This window comes from Mya arenaria, chromosome 2 (assembly GCF_026914265.1).
Source record: "Mya arenaria isolate MELC-2E11 chromosome 2, ASM2691426v1".
Lineage (NCBI taxonomy): Eukaryota > Metazoa > Mollusca > Bivalvia > Myida > Myidae > Mya > Mya arenaria.
In genome coordinates, this window is record NC_069123.1 from 46,566,308 (window position 1) to 46,584,423 (window position 18,116).

General features: G+C 37.2%; 1 protein-coding gene across 15 annotated transcripts in view; it reads left to right on the forward strand.

The window, feature by feature from the left end:
• LOC128212115 (unconventional myosin-XV-like) overlaps positions 1 to 18,116 on the forward strand; it is a 75,726-nt gene that overhangs the window by 48,498 nt on the left and 9,112 nt on the right. For 6 of the 15 annotated variants that reach the window (XM_052917431.1, XM_052917407.1, XM_052917422.1 and 3 more), the window contains 22 exons: positions 196 to 285; positions 2,975 to 3,056; positions 3,779 to 3,912; positions 4,029 to 4,127; positions 4,322 to 4,557; positions 5,853 to 6,022; positions 6,333 to 6,612; positions 6,838 to 7,495; positions 7,676 to 7,864; positions 8,753 to 9,125; positions 9,294 to 9,865; positions 10,456 to 10,582; positions 10,754 to 10,980; positions 11,319 to 11,454; positions 11,651 to 11,772; positions 11,981 to 12,096; positions 12,319 to 12,460; positions 12,726 to 12,834; positions 13,192 to 13,206; positions 14,341 to 14,465; positions 16,450 to 16,524; positions 16,818 to 16,975. In XM_052917431.1, the coding sequence (XP_052773391.1) occupies positions 196 to 285; positions 2,975 to 3,056; positions 3,779 to 3,912; positions 4,029 to 4,127; positions 4,322 to 4,557; positions 5,853 to 6,022; positions 6,333 to 6,612; positions 6,838 to 7,495; positions 7,676 to 7,864; positions 8,753 to 9,125; positions 9,294 to 9,865; positions 10,456 to 10,582; positions 10,754 to 10,980; positions 11,319 to 11,454; positions 11,651 to 11,772; positions 11,981 to 12,096; positions 12,319 to 12,460; positions 12,726 to 12,834; positions 13,192 to 13,206; positions 14,341 to 14,465; positions 16,450 to 16,524; positions 16,818 to 16,975 (4,235 nt within the window). Of the gene's footprint in view, positions 1 to 195; positions 286 to 2,974; positions 3,057 to 3,778; positions 3,913 to 4,028; positions 4,128 to 4,321; positions 4,558 to 5,852; positions 6,023 to 6,332; positions 6,613 to 6,837; positions 7,496 to 7,675; positions 7,865 to 8,752; positions 9,126 to 9,293; positions 9,866 to 10,455; positions 10,583 to 10,753; positions 10,981 to 11,318; positions 11,455 to 11,650; positions 11,773 to 11,980; positions 12,097 to 12,318; positions 12,461 to 12,725; positions 12,835 to 13,191; positions 13,207 to 14,340; positions 14,466 to 14,629; positions 14,651 to 16,449; positions 16,525 to 16,817; positions 16,976 to 17,216; positions 17,240 to 18,116 lie in introns of all 15 variants that reach the window. The other 9 variants (XM_052917452.1, XM_052917511.1, XM_052917493.1 and 6 more) reach the window with 8 other exon arrangements.

An 18,116-nucleotide genomic window follows, 5' to 3' on the forward strand; every position in this document is an offset into this window, starting at 1 on the left:
GTTGTTTACAGAATAGAAATTATATCAATGTGTTGGACTCTCTGTGTGAAAAATTGTATTTATGCATTGAAATTTGAATATATGGAAGTAATATAAAGTCAGTTGATTTTGAAATTGGTGAAAATGATTATGGATTAATATAAATAGAATATCACCTAAAATTCTCTGATTTTAAAAGTGTTATTTTCATTTCAGACACGCGAAGAGTTACACCGAAAACAAGAACAAGAGCAGTTGGCTAGGCAACGGGAGAACGCTCGCCTCAAAATGGAGCGTGAACGAAGGGTAATATCTACATTCTTTAAGTTTATAAAAACATGAAAAATCTTTAAATTGTCAAGTATAGTTCAATTTTAAGCATGCTTTTTTTTATATTTCGGATCAAGTTTTGTGCAAAATGTCTTTTAATTTCAAGAGTCACATTATTTATCCTGAATTAATATTTGAGAAGAAAATCAAATTAATTCAATGAAGATATAAAGAATGTCAATAATGTTGTCAAGTATCAATATTTACAGTTAATTGCTTGTCCCAATGATTTAATTACATCCTGGGGAAGCACGTTTGGGACAGTAATGTGGCGATGATTGACATCTGATCGCCAGACAATCTTGTTCATGTCAAAATAACCTGCTGAAAGAGTCAATAATTTGCATACAAGATATGTTGCACTTTGATCTTAAATTTTTATAAACACATGCATAATAATGTCATTGCATTATAAGAATATTTTCATAGTGTTATAGAAAAAATACTCTGATGTAAATGGTTCATAACCATTCCCTAATTACATTAAGGTCTCATGAAAAGAATATTCTGTGTAAATGAATTTGAACACAAAGTTATGATTAAAATCCTTTTTCAAAATATTTTATTTTTAAATTCAATATTGATCAAAGTTCTACATTCTGTGTTTCTTGGTTGAATGGCAAATATATAGGCCATACTAAAAATCAGCTTAGTTTACAGTCATTCAAACTAGATGTATATTTTATGTGAAAATGACTTTCAATTAATTCTATTAGTAATGTTCAACATTTTTTCATGCAGCTGTTTTCATGACAGCAGCAACACCACTTTGGCTTTCATGCATGAAAGACTAGTCTTTTAGAGATTTTTTTCAAGATGAACCAATAGAAAACAACAACAAATCGTTAATGTCATTAGATAAATTGTGATCCAAAATTAATTTCAATGAAAAACTTATTTTTGCTTAATAAACAAAGAAAAACATATTCGATTGAAAGGACTGTGTGCATAATTGTCAACAATAATTGCAGCCCATTATAATTTATTGCCTTGCTGTGCTTGTCTTAAACATTTTATTGCCTTCTAATAAGAGATGCGAAAAAGCAATTCTTCATTTGGGAGTGACCATGGTCTAACAACATTGTGTTTATTGTTGAGAAGTCTTTATCAATTGCCTTGGGTTGTTTCTGCTCAAATTATCACTGGTTAAACACTGGTCAGATAATGCTTCTTGTCTCCAGTATAAAGTATTAATCTGGTGGATCTGTCTGCCTCACTTACTATAGATATAAATGAATATTTCATTGTCTTTATGAAATCAGTCATAATTTACCGGCTGTCTTTCTAACTGAAGAAACTATGTCAATCACCATTATTCATTGTAAGAAACTACAAAGGTTTGTGTTTGACATATTTATCTTTATGGTTAAAATAAGCTTTCCTTTTATTCCATTCACCAAATAGGAGGGCAAAAAATGTTATTGCATGGGCAAGGTAAAATACCTTACAGATGTGCACAAGCATATTATGCTGTGAATTTCTGTTAAATAAAATTCATCAGTTGACATGTTTGTTACCCAGAGGAAGACATTTATTCCAATTATGTTAGTATCCCCACCCAACCAATGACTGTTATACTGGTGTGACTTATGGTCCAGCGCTGGGGGCCAGGAGAGCCTGGTTTGCTGCCTGCTTAAGCGGCTACATTTATAACGCCTGTCATCCTCCAGTGGTGATGATGGGCATGTCCCATTATTTACTTGTTAAATCCACTGTGCCATGTCTGCTCTCCATATATCAGGTGATATATGTAAATATTCATGTAATGAGTGTAATAAAATTAAAAAGCCAGATAAAAAACATAATATTATGTCAGAAACGTTCCCTGAAACATACTCTTTCTAAGAAGTCCAAGTTCAAAATGCTTTTAAAGAAGTAAGTAATGACAGAAATAAATACATGAACCTTTCATTTTGGCTTTCAGTCAAATTGTTGACAGATGAATGTAAAACATAATTTTCAATGTGATGCAGAATTTTTAACATATCATTCACAGTTAAACTTGTAAGTATGCTTCTAATGCTGAAAATATTTAAGAATCATTTTCCATCTATAATGACATTGTGTTTGTTTATGGCTGTTGAAAACGCTGTCATCAAACTGATTGTAATTTAAACATAACCTGTCTACCACATCTTATTTCTATCTATTCCAATGGAGTCAGTGCTATTTAGTCTGTAGGGATTACAGATTATAAGTGTACCCTGGGAGCCTGGTAGGGGTTACAGATTATAAGTGTTCCCTGGGAACCTGGTAGGGGTTACAGATTATAATGTTCCCTGGGAGCCTGGTAGGGGTTACAGATTACTAGAGAACCCTGGGAGCCTGGTAGTGGTTACAGTTTATAAGTGTACCCTGGGTGCCTGGTAGTGGTTACAGTTTAAAAGTGTACCCTGGGTGCCTGGTAGGGGTTACAGATTACAAGAGAACCCTGGGTGCCTGGTAGGGTTTACATATTGCAAGAGAACCCTGGGTGTCTGGTAGGGGTTACAGATTATAGTGAACCCTTGGTGTCTTGTAGGGGTAACATATAATGAGATAATCCTGGTAGCCTAGTAGGGGTTTAATACTATGAAAGATCCCTGGGTGCCTGGTAGGGGCTACATATTACTTGAGCACTCTGGGTGCCTGAAGCCGATGTTAACAAATCTGTTGACAATTTCAGGAGCGGGTTCTCCAGGCAGAGCAGAGCATCAAAAACCTTGACATTCCTGGGGAACTGGCCTTTGTCTACAACAAACTTGATGGTAAGGTTAATTAGTCAGAGGAACTAACACTTTTTTCCTTCCTGACTTAGTACTGTTCTCCAAGTTGTTACCTCAAAGATTCAAAGTAAAAATTGCTTGGTGTTTGATTTATTTACTGTTGAATATTAACATATTTATAATAATGGTAAAATTTGTAAAGTTTAAATGAGGTGGCTCGTTTTTCTAAGCTTGTCATCTTGTTAACTTTGTAAACATAAATTTGAGTTAATTTGTCTTGCCAGGTGTAGCCAGTAGACATATTTTATTGCTGTCATCAATTTTGGTTAGTCATTGACATAACTTAGTTAAATACTTTGATAAAGAAAAAAGTTTTGTATCTTGCATTCAAGATATAAAAAACACTAAGCATCAATTGTCTTTCGCTACTTTACTGATGGATGATGGTTACAAATTTTATCTTCTTAACTACGGTATTTCTCTTTACCCAACTGAGCTTCTGCCCCTAATGGTATCCCGTTGTGCAAAGCTATTTTACATTAATATAATTAAGGCTCCTAATTTGGATCCCCTGAGCTAGTAGGATTACAGTTAAGGTTAGCTTTGCCAAACATTTTTGTGTTGTTCCCAAGCCACAAAGCCAAAGCAGAATACAATAATACATTGTCTTCTCCTGTGTCATGCCTTCTTTTTGTGGTGAGGAATCAAGTTGTTGACTACAAACCCCTGAACATTGAACCAACTTGCTTAAACCTGTATTCTAGACTGGCGTCCGGCACACAGCGACCGTCACATCATCTCGGTGATTGGGGATGTTGTTCCTATGCAGTTCCAGTACAGACTCCCCACAGATATCAACTCACATGCATTTAGCAAATACTCCAATGCATACTTCAAAGTAAGATGTGTTTCTGTATTTTGACTGTTTTTGATGTTATTAAAATATTGAAAATGTTAGGTTTATTCCTTGCTTTTTATGTATATTAAAATGTTTAAATTGTTTTCCTTTTGCAGGACCCTGACTGGGGTGTGGGTGTAGAGCCCATAAAGTCAGCCCTTACACATGTACAGGGCGAACAAAATAACAGGCAGGCCCTCGCCACCTTCAAACTGGTATGTATTACCCTAAGCCTTTATTAACCAAATACTTTAGTGCTAGTTGTGTTATATCAGTGATTTCAATTTTTTTCAGGGAAGTTACACTTAATCTTTATTCGGTTAGAAAAGAAAATGTCAGTTAATCTTCAACATAACATGAATGTATATACTTTACTATGCCATAACCCTCTTGCCCAACTCCTTTAAAGATCCTGAAGTTCATGTATGATGGTACGCTGGGTGACCGAAAGGAGAAGGTACTGGCAGACTACCTTGTGCAGCTGGGACTGCAGAATGAAGGCCTGCGTGACGAGATATACTGCCAGCTGGCCAACCAGACCTGGCGCAACCAGAAGATTGCACCGGCGGAGCGGGGCTGGCAGCTCATGGCTCACTGCCTCTCAGCTTTCCCTCCCAGCCAGACCCTCTTCAAGTTTCTACTCAAGTATGTACATAAATAAGACTCCTTTGCTTGAATATTTTTTGAAGCTTGAAAAGTAATCATCACAATATCGGATTTTTGAAACACAATTTCCACAGAAAATAAGATGAAGTGGTTTTTTACTGCGAAACATTAATATTATGTGGGAAACTTATTTTTTTGGTTTTTCATTGTGGGTTGGGTAATACACAAGTTCAAGATCCCAGTGGCCTTTAATTCTCAAATTATACTGTCTATGTAAAAGAGTATGCATGTTTTTATATGGAATAAACATGGTCACCAGATACAGTACCTTAATCTTTGTTTATATTACTTTTAGTATGTTATATGTTATGTATATCTTCAAAGATAATAGATTAAAGACAATCACTTGCTTGTTTCGTATGATATAATGATAATTATTGCAAGAACATTCAAGATTCTGATTATTAACCTTGTGAGCTTGAGTGTCAACCTTGTTTATTTGATAAACATTTAATCATTTTTTTTCTGAGCGGTTTAACACAGTTTGCAAAAATGCTTAATTGACATTTAATAGATGCATAATTTTATATTCTTGATGTGGGTGCATCTTTATTTATGGCCTCAAATATACCAATCAAGTGATCTTTGACATTGTTATCTGCGCTAATTGGTGTATTGTCCCACTGTAGCAAGTGTTATAATGTGTGTGACATAAATGACAGATAGCATGAGATCAGAATGAGGTGAATATGCAGGTGTCTTTGGATCGCTGCTCTGATTTTTTTTATTAAAAATGGAAAATCCACAAATTTAAGAACCAACAAAATTGTCGTTTATCGAAAAACCATGAAATTTAATGCTGATGAATATAAATGATTTCATAGTACGTGCTCTAGGTGATTTAAAGAGATTTATCAGTGAAATAAAATCATGTCTCACTGTTTTAGACAGTGAAATAAACATTTTATGTTTTTCACTGTTTTGAAATTTTAGTCTACCCTCAATAACAAATCAAACTTCAGCGTGCACAGGGCTGGGACTCAATTTCAACGATGTCATTTTCGAAATGATTTTATATTTGTGTTCAATTCAGCTTGTTTTTCTGAAAAACTACAATTAAATGTCATTTATATCCATTTTAGGCATGTTAAAAGTTGTTTTTTTCGTTTTACCTTGTTAACACCAAAAATAAATAAAACTAACTTTTGGTGCTCGGTGAAATATATTACGATCTTACACTGAAACAAACAATTATTGTCCATTTATTGATAGTTAATAATCGGTTTATGTTTATTTTGCTTGAATTATCCTGTATTTCCGTTTCTGTACCCTAGATATGTGTCTGACATTGGAATGGGTGGTTACGCATGGTTCTGCCAGCATAAGGCCTTGCAGTGCGGAAGCATTGAACCACAGCTGTGCCGCATCTACCCACCCTGCCTTCTTGAGTGGAGAGCAGCACAAAGGAAAGCCAACATGGCTCTTGAAGTCAGATTTGCAGACAGTATGTACTACATCCGTATTACAGAATCAGTGATGTTTTCATTAATAAAATTTGAAAGGAGCATTCGATGTTATTAAGTTTGCTTAAAAATTAGCAGCTAATTGAAGTTTGATAATTGAAGATATTAAACTATCCTTAAATAATAATAATCATTGGAATTGGTACTGAATTTATTTTCTTAAACTTTTTAAATTTTTAATTATGTGATATCCAAGTTAAAACACTAATCTAAAAATATATTTATCTCATGCAACGTGTAAGCTAAGTAAATTGAATAAGTATAACATGAATTTCTAAACTTTTTTTCCAGATGCCACAATGATTGGCCATGTAGAGTCTTGGACATCAGGGGAGGAGTTCTGCAAACATCTGCTGAACCTGCGCGGTCTCCGTGAAAACAACCGGGGCTGGACCCTAACGCTGCAAGAGGATATGGACTACTATGAGCTTATGGGGCTTGACTATGTGTTTGACCTTGTCAGTGAGATGGAGATCTCCCCAGGGTTCCCTGTTTGCCGTTCACACTTCCTTGTCTCGTCTGACCGCACTCGTGAGCCACAAACAATGCAGCGAAGCCTTTACCATGAATCGTGAGTACATGTAGTCACATATGTAGGGTTATAAATCTATAAGGTACTTTTGTGTAGTAGTCTACCCCTTCAAATAATGGTTAAATGTTAACAACATGCCAGCTAAAAAAGATAAATTATGGTGTTAAAAACAGACCGTTGTATGTCAGATTATTTTTTAGAAGAGGTTCTTTAGGAAATTGCGTTTTAGAAAAAAATGGTGATGTTTTGTTTTATTTCCATCAGACCTCACAACCCTGAGCGTGAGCGACGTATGGTAATGGTTGGCAAGTTGCCAGAACCTCTCAAAATTGACATCACGAAGATTGAGCAGCGCAGTATGAAGCAGCGTGTTGTCAACGGGGAGGAAGCGGAGGAGAACGGGGTTGAGTTCTCTATGACGAGTGTTCTAAACAAGCGACCCCAGGGTGTGAGTGTGGATGGGCTCTCCGACACCAAACTAAACTTGCGCTACACAAAACGGAAGGCAGCACCCAGCCCTCCAATCGCTAATGGCCATATTATCACCAACGGTTACAGTAACGGTGACATTCTAGATAGTAGCAATGACTTGTCACAAACACAGCTGAATAGGCGATACAATGGTCTGAATGGTGAAGACATTAGCCCTACAAAACTGAACCAAAGGTACTTGCGTATGACCAAGGTGGCTGGTCGCCAGGGAGGGGCAGCCAATAAAATTGCTCACAAGCGAGATGGGGACAATGTGTCTGTGGGCACAGGCCAGTCAGACTGGTCACACTGGGTGGAGGATGTGTTCAGTAATGCCCTGAATGAACATGTGGATGGGCTGTCTGATGCCAGGTCTGTGGAACATCGGCTGAAGGGTGGTGGCAAGGGGGCAGGGGATGGTGTGCCCGGGCCTCAGTTCCAACAGGTGAGAGTAAGTTTTGTGAGATTTTGTAAAAAAAATTGTCTGGCATTAAAGACATTATTGTCATGAAAAGATGCTTTTGCTTATGTGATTCACTTTGTGTGATTTATAGAAAGAAGATCACATAACTTATATTTTCTGCTCATTGTTCAGGCACAGCTTTTAACAAGATTTTAAAATGTTCTGTAGCAGCCAGGAATGGGTGTCCAGATGAATGGTGGTATCAACATCCCCATGCAGCAGATGCAAGGGGGTGGGATGATGAATGGGAGCCTGCCTAACATGGCCACAACCCCCATGGGCATGACCCCAGGGATGGCTCCACAACTCACACCCCAGCAACTTGCGGCACAGCAACAAGCCATGCTCCAGGCTTATGTAAGGACTCACTATCACTCTTAGTAGTATCTCTTCAGAGAGGACTGCAGTAACACAAAAATGTAACATAATTCATATTTGAATACACAAAAATATAGTTTCACCATGATACATGTACATTCATTTAAAAACAATAGCGCATAAAACATTGTACACTCAGCTTCTCATGTGTTTTGCCTCTTGGTTGAATAGGAGATTTTAAAATATCTCAAATATATATGCAGAACTACATGTAGATGTGTGAATGAGATGCTTAAGTGTATGACCTATTAATATTGTCCCTGTTTGCCAGGCCACAGAAGTGGGAATGTACCCATTCAAAAGGATCATGTATAAAGGTTAAAAAATACAGCATAATGCCAAATAATATAAACAATCAGAAGCCTCCAGTTCAACAAGTGCAGTGTAGCTTGAGGGCTGAATAACATGAATAAAATGTAAATGTCAGTTGATTATATTGCACTAGCTTCTCAGTCCAAGATGTACTGCCAGTGCTACTATGAACTGCTGGTTCAAAAATTGCTGCTGTCTTGAATTGATACAAAGTCAGGCATACAAAGGCATATTTTACAATTAACAGTGCCTTGATATTCAAGCTGTCTGGATAGGAAGGCCTTCAGGAAATAAGTATCTAAGCTTTAACCATTGCTAATGGTTACCATATTTAGGTTTAGCTAGTGATACAGACATACATGTATACATTTACTTAACAGATAGGGGAAAAGCCAAAATACTGCAGAATGATGTTAAAAAGTGAGGGCAAAAGGGGCTTATGCATTTATTGTAACTGATGTGTCATACAGAACTGGCCGCTCTGCACCTCTTAGATCATCATTCCAAAATTGGCACCAAAAGGTTTAACTTTAAAGTTTTACTTTTTTCCTACAGACCCAGGCCCAGCAGCAACAGGCCATGTTGCAGGCAGCCTACCAGCAACAACAGCAACAACAGCAACAACAGGCACAGGCACAACCAAGCCAGCAGCAGCAGTATGCTGCCATACAGACCTCCCTGCAACAACAGCAGCTTCAGCAGCTGCTACAGCAACAACGCCTCCTGCAGGCAGCACTACAGCAACAGATGCACCAGCAGACATCACAGGGTGGAATTTCATCACAACAACCAATGATGTCATCACAACAACCAATGATGTCATCACAACAACCAATGATGTCATCACAACCAATGATGTCATCACAACCAATGATGATGTCATCTCGAGCTGCATTTAGTCCAAACACTAGCTTTAATGCACCACAAGGTAAAAAAAAAATACCATCAGATAAATAGATAAATTGTAATTCCAAAAATATTCCAGATAGCACTTTAGATCAGTTGTTTAGAGATACTTTTTGATAGATCTTACTTTGACAAGAAACTCTAAATAGGTATAAAATTGACATTTTAAATGGTATCATCTATTCTATAGGAGGACTTCCATTTGCTCCTGGTCAGAGCACCCAGTCAACATTCTCATCCCAGAGCCAACAAACACGCATGGCTGCTCCAGTCCCCGTCAGCAATACAGTGAGTTCCCAGCAGATGCCCATGACATACCAGGCAGTGGAGACCAGGGATGTGACTGATGGAGCCAGCGGACCTAGACGTGTGTTTAAATTTCGACAACAGTTTGAGAAAGAGACTGTTAACGGAAGTCAAGCCCAAGAGCGGGTTCCATCTCCTCCACCACCTCCACCAAATCAGTTTGCAGACATCCCGCGGATGGCCCCCGCCCCACCAGCTCCACCCCCACCCCCTCCTCCCAAAGAGCTACCCCACGTCTTTGACTCTGACAAAGGGACATTCACTTTCCGGGATCGTAAGGGTCGGGCACGCACAGTGAGAATCGGGCGTGTTGTGTGGCCACCACCGCCAGACAAGGAGGAGAAGCATACTCGGCAGGTCGGGCGGCTCGAGATTGACGAGAAGGTTCAACGTGAGCTAGACGAGAGAATGAGACCCACACAGCCCAAGTTGGAAACCCCTAGACAGGAAAAGAAGGTAGGGTTTATACTAATACATCTATCGCACAGTTTGTTTGAATGTTGGTTTTATATTCCATATGCCTTTTTGCTGTTCTGAATGGTTCCTCCTTTTTACTTTTAGCCAATCTTAATGGCATCTGTCTGCATCTCTAACCTTTGCTATGAGGCAAAAGCTTCTGTAACATAAGAACACAGAGATTTTAATTGATGTCTGAAAGTTTCCTTTTATCTTTGCTATAATGCAATCAATTAGCTTATGGTTAAGGTAGAATGACCAGACATTCTACGACTGTCTTATGGTCAGCATAACACCTCCCAAATTAAACCGTCATAAAATGTGTACTGCTTTTACGGGTTAAATCTTTCAGGCAGTCTGATATATGTGGATAAAAGAGGTTAATGTCATATTTTAAAATAATTTAAAAAACATAACACCGCTATAAAGTTATTTAGTCTTATGTTGATCCTAGTTTAGCCTTATCCCCTGTGACCCTTTCAATTTATGTTGAATCCCCAATTATCTTACAATGTTTATAATTATCACAAATAAGGGTAGCCTAAATCTATATACCGTTCCTGTTTCTTACCAAGATCATTGAATTGCAGCCTGAGCCGGCTCGTAAGAAGCAACAGCTGGCAGAGACTGTGCACTTGGCTACACTGCAGCTGCTGGAGGAGAAGATGGGACATAAGGAACCGCCAAAACCTCCAACTCCACCCCCACCCAGGATTGGTGAGTAGACATATGCTCGGAAAATTGTTTTTCTTTCATTTAGGTATGTGCCAAAAAAAAAAAATCACAAAAACTAAAGAGATTTATTACATTTAGATGGTTTGCATTAAATTGTTTTGGGGACTAGGTCAGTTAACTTTAAATAAATATGTTATAATAACCCTCCTCCAGAGACACCACCACCCCCAGTGAAGCAGCCGCCTCCAAAGGTGGTCCATGCAACACAAACCCATGTGATCAAAGAGATAGAGACCCAGACAGAGGAGGCCCCACCTCCGGAGCGTGACGTGATTGACTACCGTGCCCTGGAGCTGGTCGTCACGGAGCTGTTCACCCAAAACAAGGACACCTTCCTCACCTACAGCAACGTACCCTGGACACTGCACGTCAGGAAAGAGGTAAAAACGTCACATGTTTATTTATGTCAGTGTTTGGTTGACTAAGTTTTCATCTTTCAAAAAAACACTTATTGATATGGCATTGCAATCTTTCGAATATGTCAAAAGCAAATGAAGAAAAAAAATTACAATATCATTCCAATTCCAACAGACATTTGACAAATAAAGCTTTGCTGCAAGCCATCTGTCTAGTTAACTCTGTTTAAGCCTACAATAAAACTATAAGACATTATAGAAAAGATAAAGAAAAAAAATTGTAAACAACCTACCACGAGTCCTAGAGATAATATAACATTTGTGTACCATTTGTAAATCCTTGCGCCATTTGTGTGTTCCAGGTGTTTGTTCCTGGTGAAAGGCTGGACAACCCACTGGCGCTGCACCTTGTCTTCTGTCAGGTGGTACAGGATGTCTACAACAACGCCTGTATACGTATAAATAAGGATGATCGCATCAAGATGCGGGGCATGCTGGGTAAGGGAACATAGCTCTCTTAAAGTGGACAGTAACTTAATGGTCAGAAAAGAAAACTGCAATCCAATTTCATATTAAAATGTATGACAATTATGTACAACATGATGCATTTGTTGCAGGTCTTTCTACATAAACTATGTTCTTTTGTGTATTTTAGGTTAAGAAAGGAAGTTTACATGTTTATTGTTGTTTCCAGAGAGTCATGGAGTAAATGCGGGTAACTACCTGTCAGGTTCCTTCAAGAACCAGGTGAAGCGGATCATTGTGGACACGGCCAAGGAGTGGCCAACTTACTTCTGTAGGCTCTTCCCAGTTGCTGTGAGTGGAACCATTTGAGCTGATTTGCCTTTTCACTTAATTGATTTATAATCAGGAGCTTGATAATGTATGCACTAAAATAAATTGATTGTTATTGAAAGATAAACATGCTGCATGTGAAGCAGGAGAAAATATAGAAAGTGTGATGAATAGCATCAATGGTTGACAACTAAGCAAACTGTGTAACCATAACCATTGCCCATTTCAGTCGAGTGGCCACCTGGCTGGGGTTCACTATGTTGGCATAAGTCACTCAGGCATCTACCTCGTACAGAGGGTCAAATCCCTCGTTGAAGATTACCTTGACGTCGTCGAACACATTAAGTAAGGCACAAATTGGGGTTGACATAATATATATTTCAGATTGTTCTTTTAGTGTCTTAAACATAATGCCTTGGTGACACAAATGATGACAGATTAACTGTCTGTAGTGATTATAGTATTGGTGCCTTTAACATGTTTTTGAACAATTTCTCCTGGTAAATATAATTTTGAAAAAAAACTGCATCATTCCTACATTATGATTAATTCTAAAATCACATTCAGGTACGAGGATGTGGTAGATGTTGTAATGCCGTCTCGGACGTCAATACAGATCAGCACAAAGAACAAGCCATATGTCTTCTATACAAACCGTGCCCAACAAATGAAGGATATGTTGGATGAGTACCTCCGTGCTTCAGATATGGTGGGTAAACAGGGGGCTTCATCCAATGTTTTGCTATAAGTGAGGGGTCTGCAACCAGGAAAATTGTCTGTATTCCAAATATTTTAAGAATATGCAGAAAAACCAAAATAGGTGTGACAAAAGAGTATCTTTAGCTGAAAGAAGCAAGAATATTATTTGTTGTGAAAAAGATGTCTGGACATACAATGCTGTTATGAAGGAATGTGTTGTATTTTATTTATTTCTTGATATTTGATATCAAAGTTTTCATTCTATCATGCTACAGGTGAACAGTTACGTTGTGGCAGTAAAAGATTATCTGACGAGTGAGAGTACTCTGCTCTCCTTCCGACGTGGAGATGTCATCAAACTCATGGACGCTGATGTTGACGAAGGTATGTATTTCATGCTGAGACGTACAAGAATGGGGTTCAGCCAGGGAAGGGGAGTTTATAACAAGCTTACGTTCAGGATCAATGTACTTGATTTAAAAAAAAATCCTAAGCTTTTTAAAATTTTATTGTTCTCTTGCATTTTCTCGTTCCTTGACACTTGCTTTGTCTCTCGTTAACTGACACTTGCTTTGTCTCTTGTTTACTGACACTTGCCTTACCTGAGAGTTATGCATTTGATCATAGTTGATCTTCAGTTTTATCTGTATAACATGTATTATTTGGGGTATTTCAATTTTTAGTGTTCAATGTGTAACAGAGGCTCAGCTTTCTAATCATTGTTATTTTGTTCATGTATAGGTCATGTAAAGCGAGGTAAGGTATTTTAGACCCTGTCACCCCACAATCTTTCCTGCTCCTAATATTGTCCTCGTATAACACAGGTCTCACCAAATAGATCGTTTTATAAAACCATGTTGTGTGTTTTCCACTAACTTATGATATGCTAATGTTTTGAATCTTAACTATTCAAACTGTGGTTTTTATGTCCAAGTATTAGATTGTAGTTGTGTAAAAGTATAAACTATGTCCCGAAGACTTTCAGCTTTTTATTTTTTTTAAATGGAGTTATTGTCATAGCCTGTGAGGCAGCAGCATTTTCCCATCATGCAAGTCTTTTACTTTAGGCGTATTTCAAAAACATGTTTACAAGACCGTCTTTGACCAAGGCCCATGACTTTGGGTTTATTAATAATTGAGTTAAGCCCCTTGATCTACTGAGTGACTGGATAAAAGGTAACATTAAGTTGCGATGCTTTTGTGAATTCAATAAACTAATACATTGTGAAGCCTGTCTCAATAGGGATATGACAGGCTGAATATAAAAAAGGAAGCAAAATCAAACTCTACATAATTTTTCAGTGAAGCGTAGAGTAAGGTTTCCTAAACCTGCTGGTGAGCGTGATGTTAGATATTAGAAATCATTATTGTATTGTGACAATTTATTATTGTGTATGCTACAGTACAGTTTAGTTCAGTCAATGCCAGGTAGACAATAGTGTGCTTTTAGGTTACGGTTATAAATTTTAAACTAATATAGTAATACTATTTGTTTAAACAATATTTAATTCAATAAAAAAAAAACAATTTCCAGATATTAAAAGATCTACTGTGGCATTAATATGTGAAAAATAGAAAAATGATGTATGCATGAAACAATGAAAAGGAAGCTTTGAAGCTAATATTATATAACTTATACTTCTGTAATACTATTGTCAATGTATGTCTTCATTGATTTTCCATAGCTACTTCATCGAATCTTGTAATTTTGAGCTCTTTTTTCCCCATACTTAATATTGTGCTGCATAATTAAAGATCTATAATGACCAAACAAGATATATTTTTATATAAAATATCAGAAATAAACTTGCTGAGAGGAGGTTTGCTTCTTGGTTTTGTCTTCCCGTAAATGCCTGTTCTGTAATTACATGCTGTATGTGTGCTTTTCAGGTTGGCTATACGGCATACTGAATGGTGTGGTGGGGTATTTCCCTGCAGAACTTGTGCGACCTCTGGCAAGACATGAGGTTGAAGTTGCACGCAAAGAAGCCGTCGATCGAACACAAAGCTTCCGGGTATGTCAACAACATATAGCTTCTTCAGTCTCTCACTTGAATTTTTTACCTACCATAGATAGTTTTATCACTGTAATTAATTGTTTTTTTTTCTCATTTTCCTGTTTCTTTAAATAATCAGTGTCATTTATGCTCCTAATTCATGTATGCCCTCTATTATTTAGGAACCTGAAATAGAAGTAGAAGTAAATACAGAGTTTTCTTCCTTATCTTGCATGTAATCATATCCCTTTGCCTTCAAAAATATCATTTTCTTTAGCGATGCTTTCTGCATTCTAGGAACTGTATAAAGCTATATAGATATTTTTCTACCCTCATCATTTCTATTTCAACTTTACAGACCTTTTCAAACATGCACGTTTTGAAAGATATGATGCTTTTTGTGTCGCCTGTAAAGACGACATATAGGGGTTACTTTTGTCGGCGGCGGCGTTCGCGTCCCATTTTCGCTTGTCCGGGGTATATCTCCTAAACTATTAGTGGTATCAACTTGAAATTTCATATGTAGATAGATCTAATTGAGGGCAAGTGCAGTGCACAAGAACTGTTACTCTTGCTTCCATATTTTTAGAGTTAATGCCCTTTGTTATTTTTCATGCTTAAAGTTTTGTCCGGGGCATATCTTGTAGAATATAAGAGTTATCAACTTGAAACTTCATATGTAGATAGATCTCATGGAGGGCAAGCGCAGTGCATAATAACAGTAACTCTTGCTTTCTTAGTTTTAAAGTTATTGCCCTTTGTTAATTTTCATGCTTAAAGTTTTGTCCGGGGCATATCTTGAAGAATAAAAGAGGTATCAACTTGAAACTTCATAGCTAGATAGATCTCATTGAGGGCAAGTGCAGTGCACATGAACCGTTACTCTTGCTGCCATATTTTTCGAGTTATTGCCCTTTGTTAAGTTTCTTGCTTAGGTTTTGTCCGTGGCATATCTCGTAAACTATAGGAGGTATCAACCTGAAATTTATTCCGTAGGTACATCTGATTGAGGGAAAGTGCAGTGCACAAAATTCGTAACTCTTGCATCTATATGTTTAGAGTTATTGCCCTTTGTTAATTTTCATGCTCAAAGTTTTGTCTGGGGCATATCTTGAAGAATATAAGAGGTATCAACTTGAAACTTCATAGCTAGATAGATCTCATTGAGGGCAAGTGCAGTGCACAAGAACCATAACTCTTGCTGCCATATTTTTAGAGTTATTGCCCTTTGTTAATTTTCATGCTTAGGTTTTGTTCGTGGCATATCTCGTAAACTATAGGAGGTATCAACCTGAAACTTATTCCGTAGGTATATCTGATTGAGGGAAAGTGCAGTGCACAAAAACTGTAACTCTTGCGTCTATATGTTTAGAGTTATTGCGCTTTGTTAATTTTCAAGCTTAAATTTTGTCTGTTGGTGAATTGGAGTCTTACTTCAGCCATAAACCAGTCTTGATAGCAGTTTAGACAGAAGCAAGACAGAGATGCTCATTTCACACCTGAAAACGTATTAATCCATTATCTTCAAATTATTTCTCAATGTCATTGACTTCATTATTTATTGTGCTCATTTTTGCTTATATAACCAATTGCTTGCTCCTGGCTTATCGTTGTTACCTTCAGTTCAAATGCCACCTACACTTGAAAGTTAAATGGCAACATCATTGTCTATAAAAGAATAAAATGCCAATCTAACAGCTATAATGTCGACAGTAAATAATTCGTCAGGCGACACATCCGACTCGCGGAGTTCTAGTTTTTTACTCATATGGAATTGAAGAAAAATGTTATCATATCAAAAAGTATATACATGGGTATTTGTACCAAAGAATTTTTGACTGTCATTATGATACATTTTGTTTAACTCAAAAAGATTAATGCAATGTCCTTTTGCATCTTTTGAACTTAAGGAATATATTTTTGATGTTTTTGAAATGGTCTGTTTTTCTCACCCTCCTTTGTATACGTGCACTTGCATGTGATTTCTCTCCTCCTTTTGAAGAGTCAGCAGCCAGTTGGCCACATCTCGGAGACCACAGTTCAGCGGGTCATACATAAGTCACACAACACCAGTAGGGTGGGTACTTGCATGTTTAACTGTCTTCTTCTCTGCTTAATACGTCCCAGCTTCAAATCCTTTTTCGTATTTCTTGACGTACATTGTTTAGTTTTAACTGAAATTTATTGATGAAAAACGGAACCTTACATGTCTCAGTAAATATCTGTAAATATATGTTTCTTTTAAGTAGAATGTTCTGTTTCAATTCTCAGAGAGATGTATGAAGAATTAAAAAATATCTCAGTATTGTAGCAAAAGTGAGAACTTAGAAATTATTGTGATCTGTATTGCATTATGATTATCCACCACAGGAAAATTCACGAGAGATGGTGCGTGATTCCCCTATGTTACGTGAGGCTCTACCGGCTCCCGACAACAGGAGTGAGACGAGCCAGGGGACTGTCGTTCCCGACGGCAAGTTCTCCATGATGGAGTTCGCTCTCCTCTCCTACCGTGAAAGCATGGAGAAGTAAGAATCTTGGGTTGTTGCATGTTATCATTTCATTCAATTCATTTGTATTACATTATTACCAAAAAAAAATTTCAAACCAAAAAATTTCACAATTAATTGTTGACGGTACTTTTATTTTCGCACTTCACACCAAACAGGTAAAGATCAAGAAGTTATGAAGTATGATCAAAAATCGTTTTCTGTGTACAATGTGACAGATAATTTTCTTCCTGTTAAATGAGTTGTTGGTTGTTTTCAGGAAAGAGATAATAAAGAGAAAAGGTAGATAGGGATAAAAGATGTAATATGCCTGCTTGCATGCCACTGTTACTATTTTCCATATTATTATGCATGACATGTCATAAGGCCAAAACCATTATTTGGCAATAAGATGTATCTCAATTATTCACCAGCAGCATAGCAATTAACATGATAAGTAATATTTTTAATGTTCGTATTTTTTTATTCAAAATATTAACGGACAAAACTTCGCACTTATACCGTACATGCTTGATACTGGTTTGGCCTGATACTGTAACAGTTATTTATCTGCTTCATATTGTAATTGCAAGTGGTAAAAAAATCACATCATATTATTTGCTGAGTTCAATGGCAGGTAAAAGTTGTGGAAGTCAACAAAAACTATATCATTTAAAGGTCATTTATTTATTTTTTGCTTTTATTTATACTGTTATAAATTTGACTTGTTTGTATACAAAATGATGTCCTGAGTTTACAAACCAGCAATGCTAGCGTCCTGTCCGAGTGGCGTCGTAACCAGTCAGGACAACGCACACCTAATTTCTCGGAGCTTGCAGACATGCTAGGTGCCATACACCACTGTGTTCTTGCAGGATGTCATAGCACCCACCCTGGTTTCTTTAACTTTCTTGCAAATATTCTCTCTCAATATAACAATGTTCCCAAGGTCAGGGAAAAGTCAGGGGGAAAATGACTTTTATAGTCTATGATTTGTTGGAACCCTGTCTATCTTTCCAACCTCTTATTCAAAACATATTTTGCTGACCACCTCTACTGCTATATCATTCACATTGATGACGAAATGTGGTTCTGTTCCATCTCTCTTGTTTTCTGATTTACACCAAATTTTAAATGCATACTTTCCTGAGCATTTCCCCACACTGATCAGGGTAGACTG